The sequence below is a fragment of the Antedon mediterranea genome, chromosome 2, assembly GCF_964355755.1.
Source record: "Antedon mediterranea chromosome 2, ecAntMedi1.1, whole genome shotgun sequence".
NCBI classification, from domain to species: domain Eukaryota; kingdom Metazoa; phylum Echinodermata; class Crinoidea; order Comatulida; family Antedonidae; genus Antedon; species Antedon mediterranea.
Window position 1 is genome coordinate 38056271 of NC_092671.1, and position 15136 is coordinate 38071406.

General features: G+C 34.1%; 1 protein-coding gene across 3 annotated transcripts; it reads right to left on the minus strand.

Annotated features, from left to right (window-relative positions):
* Positions 1–1451: 1451 nt before the first annotated feature.
* LOC140040995 (uncharacterized) lies at positions 1452–15136 on the minus strand. 3 transcript variants are annotated; one of them, XM_072087325.1, is made up of 3 exons: positions 15101–15120; positions 13297–13387; positions 1452–3120 (listed from the first exon to the last, which is right to left on the minus strand). In XM_072087325.1, exon 3 carries the CDS (start codon positions 3061–3063, stop codon positions 1954–1956), a length of 1110 nt encoding a protein of 369 aa, XP_071943426.1. In that variant the 5' UTR covers positions 3064–3120; positions 13297–13387; positions 15101–15120; the 3' UTR covers positions 1452–1953. The 3 variants fall into 3 exon arrangements, 2 of the variants coding, with proteins under 2 accessions (XP_071943426.1, XP_071943425.1); XM_072087324.1 differs by lacking the exon at positions 13297–13387 and having other exon boundaries at positions 15101–15122; XR_011842799.1 differs by lacking the exons at positions 1452–3120; positions 13297–13387 and adding an exon at positions 13429–14059 and having other exon boundaries at positions 15101–15136.

Below are 15136 nucleotides of genomic sequence, written 5' to 3' on the forward strand. Positions count from 1 at the left end.
ATACAAGTGTTTGATAGTAAACATATTATTCATAAGAATTTAAATATGTATAACCACAATTTTAAAAGAATTACTACCTACAATTTTTATTTTTTATTTATTTTGCAAAAGCCAACATGCGAAAACAATTTTGTAAAACAACAAACCTGCAGCTACTTCCATACATATTTTATACATGCAATAATGTTATGTTTATAAAACAGTGGCTTTGACTAACGAGCCTGCTGAAAAAAAAAATAATTTCAGTACAGTATTTAACTTGAATTTTTCCTACAAATAACAATATAAATTCTGAGCCCAACAACCAGTGCGTCAATTTTATCAATATATTTTTCTTCTTTTTGTTTGCATGATTTAATTCAACGTAAAAACCGATTTGATCAAATTTTTAAGGTACGCAAGCAATAGTTATGTGTGATTTTCTAAAATCCTGCTTTTAGTTTTGGTCATCATCATTACACCCTATTTAGTCTCATACAGTTATCATCATGCAAGTGATTATTCCATTTTTTTAAATGGCCAAAATTAAGCACATTTCATGTAATTTTAAGCATAAATGTTCATGGATATACTATAATACAATGAAAGCACAATTTTCAATACTTACTACTGTGATATTACAAATGGATCCAACGGTCCCCACCCCCCAGCCCTGCTCACTTTTAAACTTTGTAAATTTCAATGTAAAATGTAGGAAAGTTGAGCACTTCATCCAAAAATGTTCAAGCCCTCCTTCAATCTTATCCATTATTTTCTCTACCTGTTTATTTTAAAAAAAAGGTGCTATTTTCACTAATGGAATTTATTTACTATCAATCATACAAAATGTATGGTTATGACAGTTTTAATATGGAGAAATTTTATTTTAATACATAATTTAACACTGCTTACTTCTTGACAACAATATCTATTTTCCCACATCTCCTCTACAACACAGTTTCCACACCCACACCTGTAGTAGAAAAAGAAGGAATATGAATATGATTATGTTGTCAGAATGTCTCACTTCTTAAAATATGAAGGTCTAGGCCTAGCTAGGCTAGTAGACTAGTTAGTAGTACGCCTACTCTACTACTTACTAGCCCTAAAATAAAGCATTTATATATTACTATACTAGCTAGGCCTATATGCTAGGCCTATCAATTTATATAAAAAAATGAAGAAAATATTTCAACGATTTACGATGTATTAATCATTTAAGAATGAAACTGTAAAGCGGATAAGTTAATATCGAAATAGTTTTGGCGCAGTGGACGATTAACCCAAAAATTCCTATCTCCTCCTGTACAAAAGTTTCCGCTTGTGACGTCACAGGCGGATTTTTTTTCATTTCTTAGGGCTGTTTTTTATGCGTCATCGTCATCTCTGAAATGTACTCTAACAGTCAGCTGTATGTAACAGTATATACTACGTGTTGAAAACATAAAATCAAACTTTTTGGAATCGTTTCATATCATCTTTAATGGTTTCCAATCATGCAACTCTGTTGTCAACATTGTTGTTTCTTCTGTACAGAAATAATTGCAATGAAAACTAAATTACTAAGTTAGGTCACATGCTAAATCACTCCAGACAATGACCAATGTCACATCTGTGTGTAGAACCTAATGACAATTAAAATATTATAAATATTTACAAACGTTAACAAACATACCATTCAATTGGCGCAGGAATAGTGTTTTTGTACATTTACTAATATTGTAAAAATACTGTGGCAGACATTCTGCCCTTAATTACTGTACATAATGTTGTTTTCAGTTTTGAGTATTTACTTATTTATATTATATTTCAAATATCAGCTACTTTAAAATATTGCATATAGTGTCTGAAAACAACCAAACCCAAAGACATATGAAACTGAAATTATTAAAATCAAAATTAACTATGTGTTTAATAATTTCAAACATCTCCTCACTGTTTAGTTTGTCTATTACTATCCCAGTCTGTCTGTACTCACATGGATTTCAATTTCAGATGTTGATTAATTTTAGTCAATTTTAACAATTTAAATGCCAAAATACAACATAACATAATTAAAGTTATTAAAATGAAACAAACTACAACAAAGTGTTGAATAATTTCAAAGTTCTCCTGAATCACAGTTTCTACATCTTTAAGTGGCACTGTATAGATGGGTGAGATTATTGGTGGCTTTCTTGTTGTTTCAGTTGTTGTCATGGGTTCACCTTCCACTGTAAGAATGACAGTATCTGAGCCAGTAAAGTCGTTATCATAAACATTACATGTGAGTTGGGTGCCATGCATCTCGGGTAGTACAGATGAGATGGTTAACTTGTTGACATTGTTATTGTCAGTATAACAAATTTCAGAAGTCCATGTAAACTTAGCAGTATCAGTGTAGTTACCTTTGCAGGTGAGACTTGCAGTTTGATTTGAGGAATATTGAATGTCACCATGGATTACAACATTTAATTTGTTCAAAATTAGTAGTGGGTCTGTATAACAATATTTTCTGTCATTTATTATATCAATATATAATTTACAACTATAAACTGTATTATTTATACTTGGTATGGCAGGAAATTCTAAAGTTAACCACATGTGAGTGCTATTTTCATGCGATGAGGCTAGTTCAGTCATTTCAGTGAACTCCATAGATAGGTATGTAGATGTTTTCTCTGAAAGGCAAATAATTTGTGTGACATCACTAATGTTATATGAAGGTTGACTAAAGTAACACATTGGATACTCTTTTGATGGTACTTTGAGGACGTTCAGGTGAGCTTTTCTTGAGGATATTATGCCTGTTGAAGTATCAAACACACATCTATAATCTGCAGCATCTGATCTTTCAACTGGATCAATTGTTAAGCTATACTCATAGATTCTATCTGTTATTCTTTTATTCACAAAAGAATATCGAGTATTTTCTGTTCGGTTTAATTTCTTGTTATGTTTCATCCAAGTTACTTGATCTGTTGATTCATGATTTTTTAGCAGAAAACAAACAAATCTTGCCTGCTTTGATTCAGCAAATGTAGCATCTTTTGGATAATCATTATCAAATGAAATGTCCTGAGAAACTGAAGTTGAAATAATCATAACCAGAAGAGAAAGACACCAAAGCCTAGAGGTGTTAGTTGAACTATCAACAGATGCCTGAAAAGAATGCAAGGAGAAGAAAACCATCAAATTAATAGTTTCAGAAATTTATAGTGAGTTATCAATGCCTCAGTAAACAACGTAATCATAGTGGGAAAGCCACTTCGCGTTTTGACCGTTAAATCGTGTAAAATCGACTTACTTCCGCAATGACGATTTTGAAGCGCCACCTATCGTTGAAAACTAAAACCACGATTTTTCATCGCCTAGCAAATAAGTGCTGTTTTATTTTAAGCTCTCATGAATATTTAAGAACCGCCCAACATTACCTATTATGGTAAAAGCATTTCCTAATAAGTATAATTGGATAACCAATCGGTTTCCTTCAAAGAAACCGAAGCTAATACAATACATTCGGCGACTGAAGTCGGGACTCGTGAAATTTATAAATGTGGTACGATTTGACTACTGTTTTGTTGTCCATTTTCTGAATAGTCGGAGGTGCATCCCAACAAATTACAAAAATTATAATCAATTGTTTTATCAAGAATAATATTAGTTTAATCGAGTATGATATATTTCTATGGAACGCCTCCTCTGCCTTCAGTTCACAATGGTCATGCAGTACACACCAGTCGTCATGCAGTACACACCAATGGTCATGCAGTACACACCAATGGTCATGCAGTACACACCAATGGTCATGCAGTACACACCAATCGTCGTTCACATTTATCATGCAGTACACACCAATGGTCATGCAGTACACACCAATCGTCATGCAGTACACACCAATGGTCATGCAGTACACATCAATCGTCATGCAGTACACACCAAACATCATGCAGTACACACCAAACATCATGCAGTACACACCAATCGTCATGCAGTACACACCAAACATCATGCAGTACACACCAATGGTCATGCAGTACACACCAATCGTCATGCAGTGAAATATTGCGTAATTTATACCGCCACCTATCGACAAAATCGAATATCACGTGACGTTTATTAGACGGCTGTAAAACTAGGCCATCGACTCTAAGATGTCTTTTATGTTTGACATACTGTACTTATTTTAACCGCTACACATCTCTGTGAATGCTCTGTTTTTTATATATACAATAATTTATTATGCGAGACACAGGCGCGGCTAGGAGGCCATTGCAATTATTGAATTCCATAAAAGAAGTTTAAATAGTCTTAGTTTTACAGCCGTCTAATAAACCTCACGTGATATTCGATTTTGTCGATAGGTGGCGGTATAAATTACGCAATATTTGACTGCATGACGATTGGTGTGTACTGCATGACGATTGGTGTGTACTGCATGACCATTGGTGTGTACTGCATGATGTTTGGTGTGTACTGCATGACGATTGGTGTGTACTGCATGACGATTGGTGTGTACTGCATGACGATTGGTGTGTACTGCATGACGATTGGTGTGTACTGCATGATGTTTGGTGTGTACTGCATGACGATTGGTGTGTACTGCATGACGATTGGTGTGTACTGCATGACCATTGGTGTGTACTGCATGACGATTGGTGTGTACTGCATGACGATTGGTGTGTACTGCATGATAAATGTGAACTGAAGGCAGAGGAGGCGTTCCATATATTTCTATCCTGTTCAAAATTTGTTCGTGTATTCTCAGGCCTCGAAAAGTAGGTACATTTTCTAGCTGTGAGCGTGGTTTCGGCAACGCGAGACACATGTGTCAGTACAGTATAGGCGATAGCGAGACGTGTGTTGTACTGTGTTGTACTGGAGGGTTTCTTTTGTGCGAGTTGCGAGTAGAAAAATGCGAGTTGCGAGTCGGAAAATGCGAGTTGCGAGTCGGAAAATGCGAGTTGCGGGTCGGAAAATGCGAGTTGCGGGTCGGAAAATGCGAGTTGCGAGTTGGAAAGTGCGAGTTGCGAGTCGGAAAATGCGAGTTGCGAGTCGAAAAGTGCGAGTTGCGAGTCGGAAAGTGCGAGTTGCGAGTCGGAAAGTGCGAGTTTCGGGTCTGAAAATGCGAGTTGCGGGTCGGAAAATGCGAGTTGCGAGTCTGAAAGTGCGAGTTGCGAGTCTGAAAGTGCGAGTTGCGAGTCGGAAAGTGCGAGTTGCGAGTCGGAAAGTGCGAGTTGCGAGTCGGAAAATGCGAGTTGCGGGTCGGAAAATGCGAGTTGCGAGTCGGAAAATGCGAGTTGCGAGTCTGAAAGTGCGAGTTGCGAGTCGGAAAGTGCGAGTTGCGAGTCGGAAAGTGCGAGTTGCGGGTCGGAAAGTGCGAGTTGCGGGTCGGAAAATGCGAGTTGCGGGTCGGAAAATGCGAGCTGCGAGTCGGAAAGTGCGGGTTGCGGGTCGGAAAATGCGAATTGCGGTCGGAAAGTGCGAGTTGCGGGTCGGAAAGAGGCCTAGATTATATAAATAATAGTAAATACTGTAATTTAAATTATAAAATACAGCCCCATTTTATTTTTTAGGCCATCATATAAATATTATAATTATATATACAACCAGACATTAGAATTTTTTAAAAATAATATTTATTATTTTTTCTGACACTTTCAGGAATCGTTGATGATGCATAGTTCTTCATCTTTGTGACTTCAAATTGAGAGTGAAGTGGATAAAAAGATGACACCGGTACCACCTACCGACATTGTCATACCCAAACTATAATTTAATAATTTAAAACAAAATGTTGAATTACAAATAATATATGTATGTTGCAGAGGATTTAGATGAATTACAATACAAATGTTTTATGTTGAATGCAAACCTACTACACTATACTCTGTATATTATGTTATTGTCATGTGGTAGACCTTAAAAATTGAATATTTATTGTATGTTAGGCCTATTTTATATTTTATTAATACTATTACTAGTATTAATTTATATTATACAGTACTAGTTTGTACATGTTTTTACCCCAAAAATAAGAATAAATAATTTGTTATTCAATCTAATAGCTTGTTTGTTCATCGATAACAAAACAATTGTAAGCAAGTATATAACAGTTCTTGTTAGCCGCTTATTTCAGGTCATATTATAATTATTATTAGCTAGGCCCGACGCGCCCGATCACAACGTCACTAAGTGACTTTCCGCCCCTGGAACAATCGCTCGCCAAATAGGGCTAGGCCTCGGACTCGTATAAAAGCTATTATAATAGTTATGTTAAATATTCCTCAACTAAAATGTATATTGTGATAAATAAACAAGTAATAATATACGTTGTATTGGAATGTATTTATTTATATGAATTCTTATACGCGGACAATTATAAACATCGCGTATATCGTTCGCTATAAATAAATTCATAAACACGATGACGATGTGTTTACAAAATGGCGGTTTCGCTAGTTTTCGATGGAACAAATAGAGGTACCTTTAGTTTGAATAGTCGGAGCTGCATCCCAACCACCGAATTTTTTATCTTAATATCGTATTCTGTAGATTATTAATTTTTCTAACAGGGATTTTAAATTCAGGACTGTTCAATTTTTCTAAATATTTTATTTTAACAATTTTCTAGGGTACAATTTCGGAAAAAAGACATTGGTTGATTTTGCCGTTAAATTACAGATTATCGTTTTGTTCAAATACAGTACATTTAATTTTACATGACAATATATTAAAACCATTTATGAATTTATTTCACTAACAATATTTTTCCGATAATCAGCTAAATTTACAAATATTGTGTTTTTCAAACACCATAAAATTTAACAATTTTGAACTAAATTAGAAAAGTAGGGCGCCCTCCGAGTCGAAATTTGACACGATTTGTCGACTGGCTTTCCCACTGATCAGTTGACCTCTCTCTACACTGTTTGTGCTTTGTCTTCCGGGTTGTCTTCCCAAACTCGAAGAAGCAATTTTATACTGTATATTTATTTTTAATAGCAACAATAATATTTTATGTTTTTCATGAGATCCAGGCGCTATATATTTATGGAGGCACAAAATTTGTGGAAAGAAAGAAGAATAAGATAGAAAAAAAAAAAAAAAAATGATCCTGACAATAACAAGGGGTTATCCGCCAAGTGCGGATAACCAATAAGCATGTTACACATATTACTTCTCTCTTCAGATGGGATTCATTCATTCAATATACTAGATACATAATACAAAATTGTGTGCAATAAAACATATAGTATTAGACTTGCCCCAAGTCTGTATTTATTGTCTTTTTTTTTATTTATTTGTTTTTATTTCGACCGCGATTTTTGTCTGAAAATACAGACTTGTGAAACACGTATAGAAATCGATTTGCAGACCGCAAACAACTGATAAGAATGACGTAGGTTATCATACCGTATTTGGCTATATGGGGCGGGCGGTATGTAAATATGGATTTCAAATCAACCAATGATCATTTTGTTTCAAAATGAAAAAGATCGAGTACGTACAGTGCTGAATGTACGATCGAGACTGTTGAAATATGAAATCGTGTTGCCAAGTTGTTTTGTTTATTAATTGTTTAGTCTTTAGCCTAGGCCTCCTTCGTAGGTCCTACTCAACTCGCACGTATGATCTGCCAAATAAAACGCCAATAAGAGGTAGGCCTACATACCACCACCGGCACACAACAGGATTCACACACAACAGACAGGGCTACGACACCACTACACAGAACAGGAAAGGGTCTAGGTGGGATTTAAATCAAATTATCTCCGCGTAATATTAAATGATCCATTCAATGTTTGATTTGCGGAGAAGCAAGACGAGTTTTCATGTTCTTGGGGAAAATCCCATCAAATGTTTACCAGACTACTACTAGGCCTAGGCATATAAAATCATTTCTAGCCTTCAGAAACTTTCATCAATGTCCCGATCAATGTACCCAAGTACATTGTCTAAACGTAACATAGCGCATGCGTACCATCTTAGTTGTTGAGTCTTTGAAATTCTGAAATATGAATATTAAAACAGTGTACGAGTGAGTAGCCAATCGCATGCAGCTGAAACTAGTCAACCAGATAATCTATGCACCAAGAATTCTTGGTGTCAAACCACGTGACTTTTGCGTGTTTCCCCAGACGGAGTATCCAAACTCAAGTAAAACACGTATGAAACGCCATATGTGCAAAAATGTTTATATTTTTACTAATATTAAGAAAAAACTCCGTCTGGAGCCCAGACTAATATAGTATATATAATAATAGAGGATGAGAACACAAACTATTTAAAAATATTTCTTGCAGTTTGTACATTTCTATTGAATAGTGCAATTTAGAAGAATTTATAAGCAATTTAAAAATAAAACAAGATTTCAAAATTGTGATTCCATTCAAGTACTAAATTGTCAAATTACATGGTCTAATTTATCAAACTATTGTATATTTATTAATATTATAGGCTAGTACCTTGATTGGTAACTATGGAAGGCAATCGCCGGCAAAAATACAAAAGTAAAATAAACAACGTACTTTCACAAACAAACAACGTAATTTCACAAACGAACAATCTAAACTAAAACAAAGAACGTACTTTCACAAACGAACAACCTACTTTCACAAACGAACGAACTAATGTAAAACAAACAACGTACTTTAAAAAACGAACAACCTACTTTTACGCGAACAACATATTTTTTACAAACGGACAACGTACATTGATAAACGAACAACCTGCTTTACCAAACGATGTAGATTGCCGAATGAACTAAGGACTCGTCCATTTTTTAAGTCGGGTATAAAAACACCACATGACCTGAGGAAAATAAAATGTTGTTAATAGTGAGGGAGCTCTCTATTTTGTGTCTAAGAATATAGAGTATACACTATATAACTACATACAGTGTAGCATAGGTAAAATTATGGGACCCGCCTTTTATTTCAATTTTTATCATGATGACGTGAATGAACACGAAGATAGCAATTTTGGAAGGAATTTATCTGAGCAACAACATATTAACGTGTAGAATTGAAGAATTTGGATGCGTAGAATATAGATGCGCGCTATTTTAAATGAACTATGACGCAAAAGATAAAAATACGACTTTTATAATTCAACTGGCCATAAATGATGTCACAACATCCGATACGCAACATTTTTACATGAATTCGTATCTAGAATTCAACATCTTCCAGAAAACATTTTCATGAGGGTCACTTTTCCTCCATTTGTCAGGATGAGTTTTGCTTACGCGCGCAAGATACAGGCTGCTCGCTTTGAGATCCCTAAGGCATATCCTCTTATCGGAACTTTTGCAATTACCCGACTTAAAAAATTGACAAGTCCTTAGTTCATTCGGCAATCTACATCGTTTGGTAAAGCAGGTTGTTCGTTTATCAATGTACGTTGTCCGTTTGTAAAAAATACGTTGTTTGCGTAAAAGTAGGTTGTTCGTTTTTTAAAGTACGTTGTTTGTTTTACATTAGTTCGTTCGTTTGTGAAAGTAGGTTGTTCGTTTGTGAAAGTACGTTCTTTGTTTTAATTTAGATCGTTCGTTTGTGAAAGTAGGTTGTTCGTTTGGGAAAGTACGTTGTTTGTTTTACTTTTGTATTTTTGGCGGCGATTGCCTTCCATACAAAAGATAGAGTGTGAACAATTCAAGTGTCATTGTATAAGGATCAATAATACAGGCAAATTATTGAAAAGCAAATTTGAAAAAAAAAACAATTAATGTTAGTCTAAAAAATGAGGATGGGGGATGAGGAACGTTACGTACTTGTTTGTACTGGAATAGGATGATTTTCTTATTTATAACACAATATTAAGCATATGTTTTTAGATGTTTTGTAGGCATGTTCAGTGAATTTTGGTTTTTTTTTTTGTAGGAATCTTCATTTTCAGTGAATGATTTAGAATTACAGTATTATTATTTTAAAGAAATGTACTAATAACAAAAACAAATATTAGTAGATAAATTTATTTTAAGTTCCTTTTATCATATACAAATATATATGTACAACCATGGTATTGAGCACTTTCTCCAGTTGATCTGGCTTTCTACTTAGTTAAATATATATTTATATAGGCCAAGAGTGCTTTTCTGAACTGTATTGTGTACACTGTGATTCAATATCACCCAAGTGAAGATTTGAAGATTTTGAGCTAGCTTTTTTTTCAATCTGATTAAAAATGTCTAACCTGGCTTCTACAATTACAAGCATGTTTAGCTCATCCACTTCCATTTCTAGTTTTTATGGATACGACAAATTTCTAAACACAATAGATAACTTTCCATGTTTGCTTTCATCAACACCAATCCGTAAAACATTGTGTCGATCCGCCAAGATTACAACATCTTGCCAAACAGTGATTGAATCGAAAGATGCCGAAATCCAAACATCAAACTCATGGGATCAAACCAATACAGTACTGTCACTGAAAAAGCAACTAAAAAGTGCTGAAGATCGGGTCAAAGATCTAAGAAAACAGCTAGGAGAGAACCATGATCTTCATTCAAATTTTGTTCATCTTACCTCGGCATTTAATGAACTTAGTGATAGAAATGCTGTTCTAGAAGAGAAATTGAAAAGCTTAGAGTCACTAGTGCAAATCAATGCAGAATTTGAGTGTCAACCAAGCCACATAAAAGCTGCCAAACCCATTCCAACAAATGACCCAGTTGATATTGAATCAACAAACCATTATGATGTTCTCTGATGAATCAAATGAACAAATTGCACAAAATGTAACCCAGAATGAAGCTTTCCATGAGCATTCTGACAATGTTCATCACAACGTACCTGCAATAAAAAGCAGGAATCTCATCATAGGAGACTCTATGTTGAAACACATCAAGACAAAGGGCCTTTATGACACATCAATAAGAACACTACGAGGATCAAACACCAACCAACTTGATCACACGATACAAAATTTGGATCTTACCAATATTGAACATGTAATAATTCACTGTGGGACAAATGATGTCAGTGCACATGATTTCAACTTGCGACAATTGGAGATGAACAATTAATGTCTAAGCTTAAAGAACGAGTATCTGGTAACGTATACATTTCAAGTATTTGTCCTCGCCTTGATAATGAAAGAATCAATAACAATGTTATTCAGGCAAACCGAATGCTTCAATCAATCTATGGACTTGCATTTATAGACAACACAAGAGCGTTTCTATCAAGCTATGGTAGAATAGATTCTTCTAAATTTACAAGACACGGATTGCATCTAAACAAGAAAGGAACATCGGCTTTAATCAAGAGTCTCAACAGAGCAGTCCAAATAATTTGTCACAAAGCTGAACATGCTTCAAACAGATCAATGAACACCTTTTGCCATTTTTGTAGTGAAACAGGACACACGCGAAATGTTTGCAGACATGGCAAACCAGTTTTATGCTGGCGCTGTGATCAAACCGGACACAAAGCTAAATTATGTACAACTGGACAATATTGAGAATCTGGCAAAGCAAGTGTAGCCGCTGATCTTGAAATTGAACATGAAGTTGCTGATGAAATCAATTATGAAAATTCTCAAAAAACAGCTACATGTAATTTTAATGATAATTATGACACTGGAATGTCAGGTAATTCAACTAACTCAAATTCTTCTTAATCCTAGTGTTGCTATTGATATGTCTCACAACTCCGCAGCATCAGGTAGCAATATTATTAATTTGTTAAATGGAATAATAACTAAAATAAGTTGTAAAGGATTAAAATTATTTCAATTGAATATACGTGGTCATGTAAATAAGATGGACATGCTTAAGCATTTAACCAAAAATATTATATGTGACATTGGTGTATTATGTATAAATGAAACTTTTTGTGATGAAACTATAACTGATGGTGAAATTGCTATTGAAAGTTTCAATTTATTAAGATGTGACAGAACAAGACATGGAGGTGGTGTAGCAATATAAATTAATAATAATTTAAATTATTGTCACAGAAAGGATCTTGAAATAGGAGGACTTGAATGTATATGGATTGAAATTAGTTACTAAGTACAGGGATTTTTTCAAAAAAATGGCCAATTTTCGACCTTTTTATTTTTCGATAAAACTGGTTACTATAGTACAATTGACATGCGCAGAACCCATTAGTCGACTCTGCTCTGCTGTGCTATAGTAACCATGTATGTCAAATATGGTTATGATAGCACAATTGACATGCGCAGATTGAACCCATTATTCGTCTCTACGCATGCTTATTATGCAATAGTAACCATTTATGTCAAAAAAGGGTCGAAAATCGGCCATTTTTCAAAAACTTCCATGTACTATAGTACAGGGATTTTTTCAAAAAAAATGGCCAATTTTCGACCTTTTTATTTTTCGATAAAACTGGTTACTGTATAGCACAATTAACATGCGCAGAGTCGACTAATGGGTTCTGCGCATGTCAATTGTGCTATAGTAACCATTTATGTCAATGGTTATGATAGCACAACTGACATGCGCAGAACCCATTATTCGACTCTGCGCATGTTTATTATGCAATAGTAACCATTTATGTAAAAAAATAAAAGGGTCGAAAATCGGTAATTTTTCGAAAATTTCCATGTACAGCGGTTTTTCAAAAAATGGCAAATTTTCGACCTTTTTATTTTTCGATAAAACTGGTTACTATAGCACAATTGACATGCCCAGAACCCATTATTCGCCTCTGCGCATGTTTATTATGCTATAGTAACCATTTATGTAAAATATGGTTATGATAGCACAACTGACATGCGCAGAACCCATTATTCGACTCTGCGCATGTTTATTATGCAATAGTAACCATTTATGTCAAAAAATAAAAGGGTCGAAAATCGGCCATTTTTCGAAAATTTCCATGTACTATAGTACAGGGATTTTAAAAAAAAAAGCAAATTTTCGACCTTTTTATTTTTCGATAAAACTGGTTACTATAGCACAATTAACATGCGCAGAGTCGACTAATGGGTGCTGCGCATGTCAATTGTGCTATAGTAACCATGTATGTCAAATATGGTTATGATAGCACAATTGACATGTGCAGAACCCATTATTCGACTCTGCGCATGTTTATTATGCAATAGTAACCATTTATGCCAAAAAATAAAAGGGTCGAAAATCGGCCATTTTTCGAAAATTTTCCTGTACTAGTACACGGATTTTTTTCAAAAAAATGGCTAATTTTCGACCTTTTTATTTATCGATAAAACTGGTTACTATAGCACAATTAACAAAAATAGTTAATAGGTATTTACAGTATTGTCAAAGTATTGCAAGTTTATTCTCAAAGGGCCCATATATTTACCTACCGTATGTGTTAAACCAAGGGCTCATAAATTTACCTACTTGTGTTAAACCAAACTCTGGCAGACTGAGAGATTGGGATGTTCCATTCATCGCAAATCAATACATTTGTATAATCATATATTAAATCTATCAAAATAGAAAATAGACCAGTGTAACAATATCGTCTGCTATTTATAATGTCAATATACAGTTCACAACTATACTGTGTATTATTTATATTTGGTTTTGCAGAGACTTCTAAGGTTTTCCACATGTGGGTATCATTTTCATGTGATGAGGCTAGCTTAGTCATTTCAGTGAACTCCATAGAAAGATCTGTAGATGTCCTCTCTGTCATGCACATGGTTTTTATGACATCACCAATGTAATATAAAGGTTGACTGAAGTAACACATTGGATACTCTTTTGATGGTACTTTGAGGACGTTCAGGTAAGCTTTTCTTGAGGATATTATGCCTGTTGAAGTATCAAACACACACATCTATAATCTTCAGCATCTGATCTTTCAACTGGATCAATTGTTAAACTATACTCATAGACTTCATTGCTTTTTTTATTCTTCTTAAAGGAATATCGTGAACTGTCTAATGTCTGGTTTATTTTTGTACCATGTTTTACCCAAGATACTTGATCTGTTGATTCATGATCTTTGAGAAGCAAACATTTCAATATTGCTTTTTGTGTTTAAGCAATGGTAATTTATTCAGGATAATTATTATCAAATGAAATGTCCTCTGAGTTATCAATTAGGCCTCAGTAAACAACGTAATCAGTTATTGACCTCATTGTCTTCCTTGACTCGAAGAAGCAATTTTATACTGTATAGTTATTTTTAGTAGCAACAATAATATTTTATGTTTTTTAGGAGAACCAGGCGCTATATATTTATGGAGGCACAATGATAGCATGGATGGCATAACGGTAAGATGGGAATAAGCATGTTAGTACTTCTCTCTTCAGATAGGATTCATTCATTTAATATACTAGATACATAATACAAAATTGTGTGCAATAAAACATATAGTATATATAATAATAGAGGATGAGAACACAAACTAAAACTCAGTGCTTTGGGGGTGAGGGAGGCCTTTAGAAGTCATGGAGGTCAGAAGACTTAAATTTCAAAATTATTTTAAAATATTTCAAAACTTTTGAGAGAAGGAGTAAAATACATTGTCAATATGCCAATATCTTGCAGTTTGTACATTTCTATTGAATAGTGCAATTTAGAAGAATTTATAACCAATTTAAAAATAAAATAAGATTTAAAAATTGTAATATGTTTACTAAATTGTCAAAAATCCAGATGTTTAACCATTTTGATATTAAAAATATTACAGGATAGAGTGTTTATTGCCATATTTTTTAGCCCAACATTTACATGGTCTAATTCATCAAACTATTGTATATATATTAATATTATAGGCTAGTACCTTGATTTGTAAATAACAAAGTACAAACCTCTATAAAAAACATAATAATGGAATAGTCCAATTTCATTCATTAATGGCAATAGGGAATTATAGTATGCATTGATGGTTCCTAGCAACTATTGATTTGTTTTTCTGTCATAATTTAGGTACCTGTCAAACTAGTACAAAAAATAGCGTGTGAACAATTCCAGTGTCATTGTATAACAGCGATAGCAACACCTACATTTTATCTGAACAATGCTCGATCCCTAGGGTCACCCGGACCGATCATATTCCAATGATTGACTGATTATCAATGGATAATTCAGTTTTCAAAGGTACTATTTTTGTATATTTATGTTTACACAACAATAAATGTTCATAAACATGTTCAATTGAGCAGGATTAATAATAGAATTTGACTTACCATTTTGCATTGTCATTTTATAATTATCATGGCTGA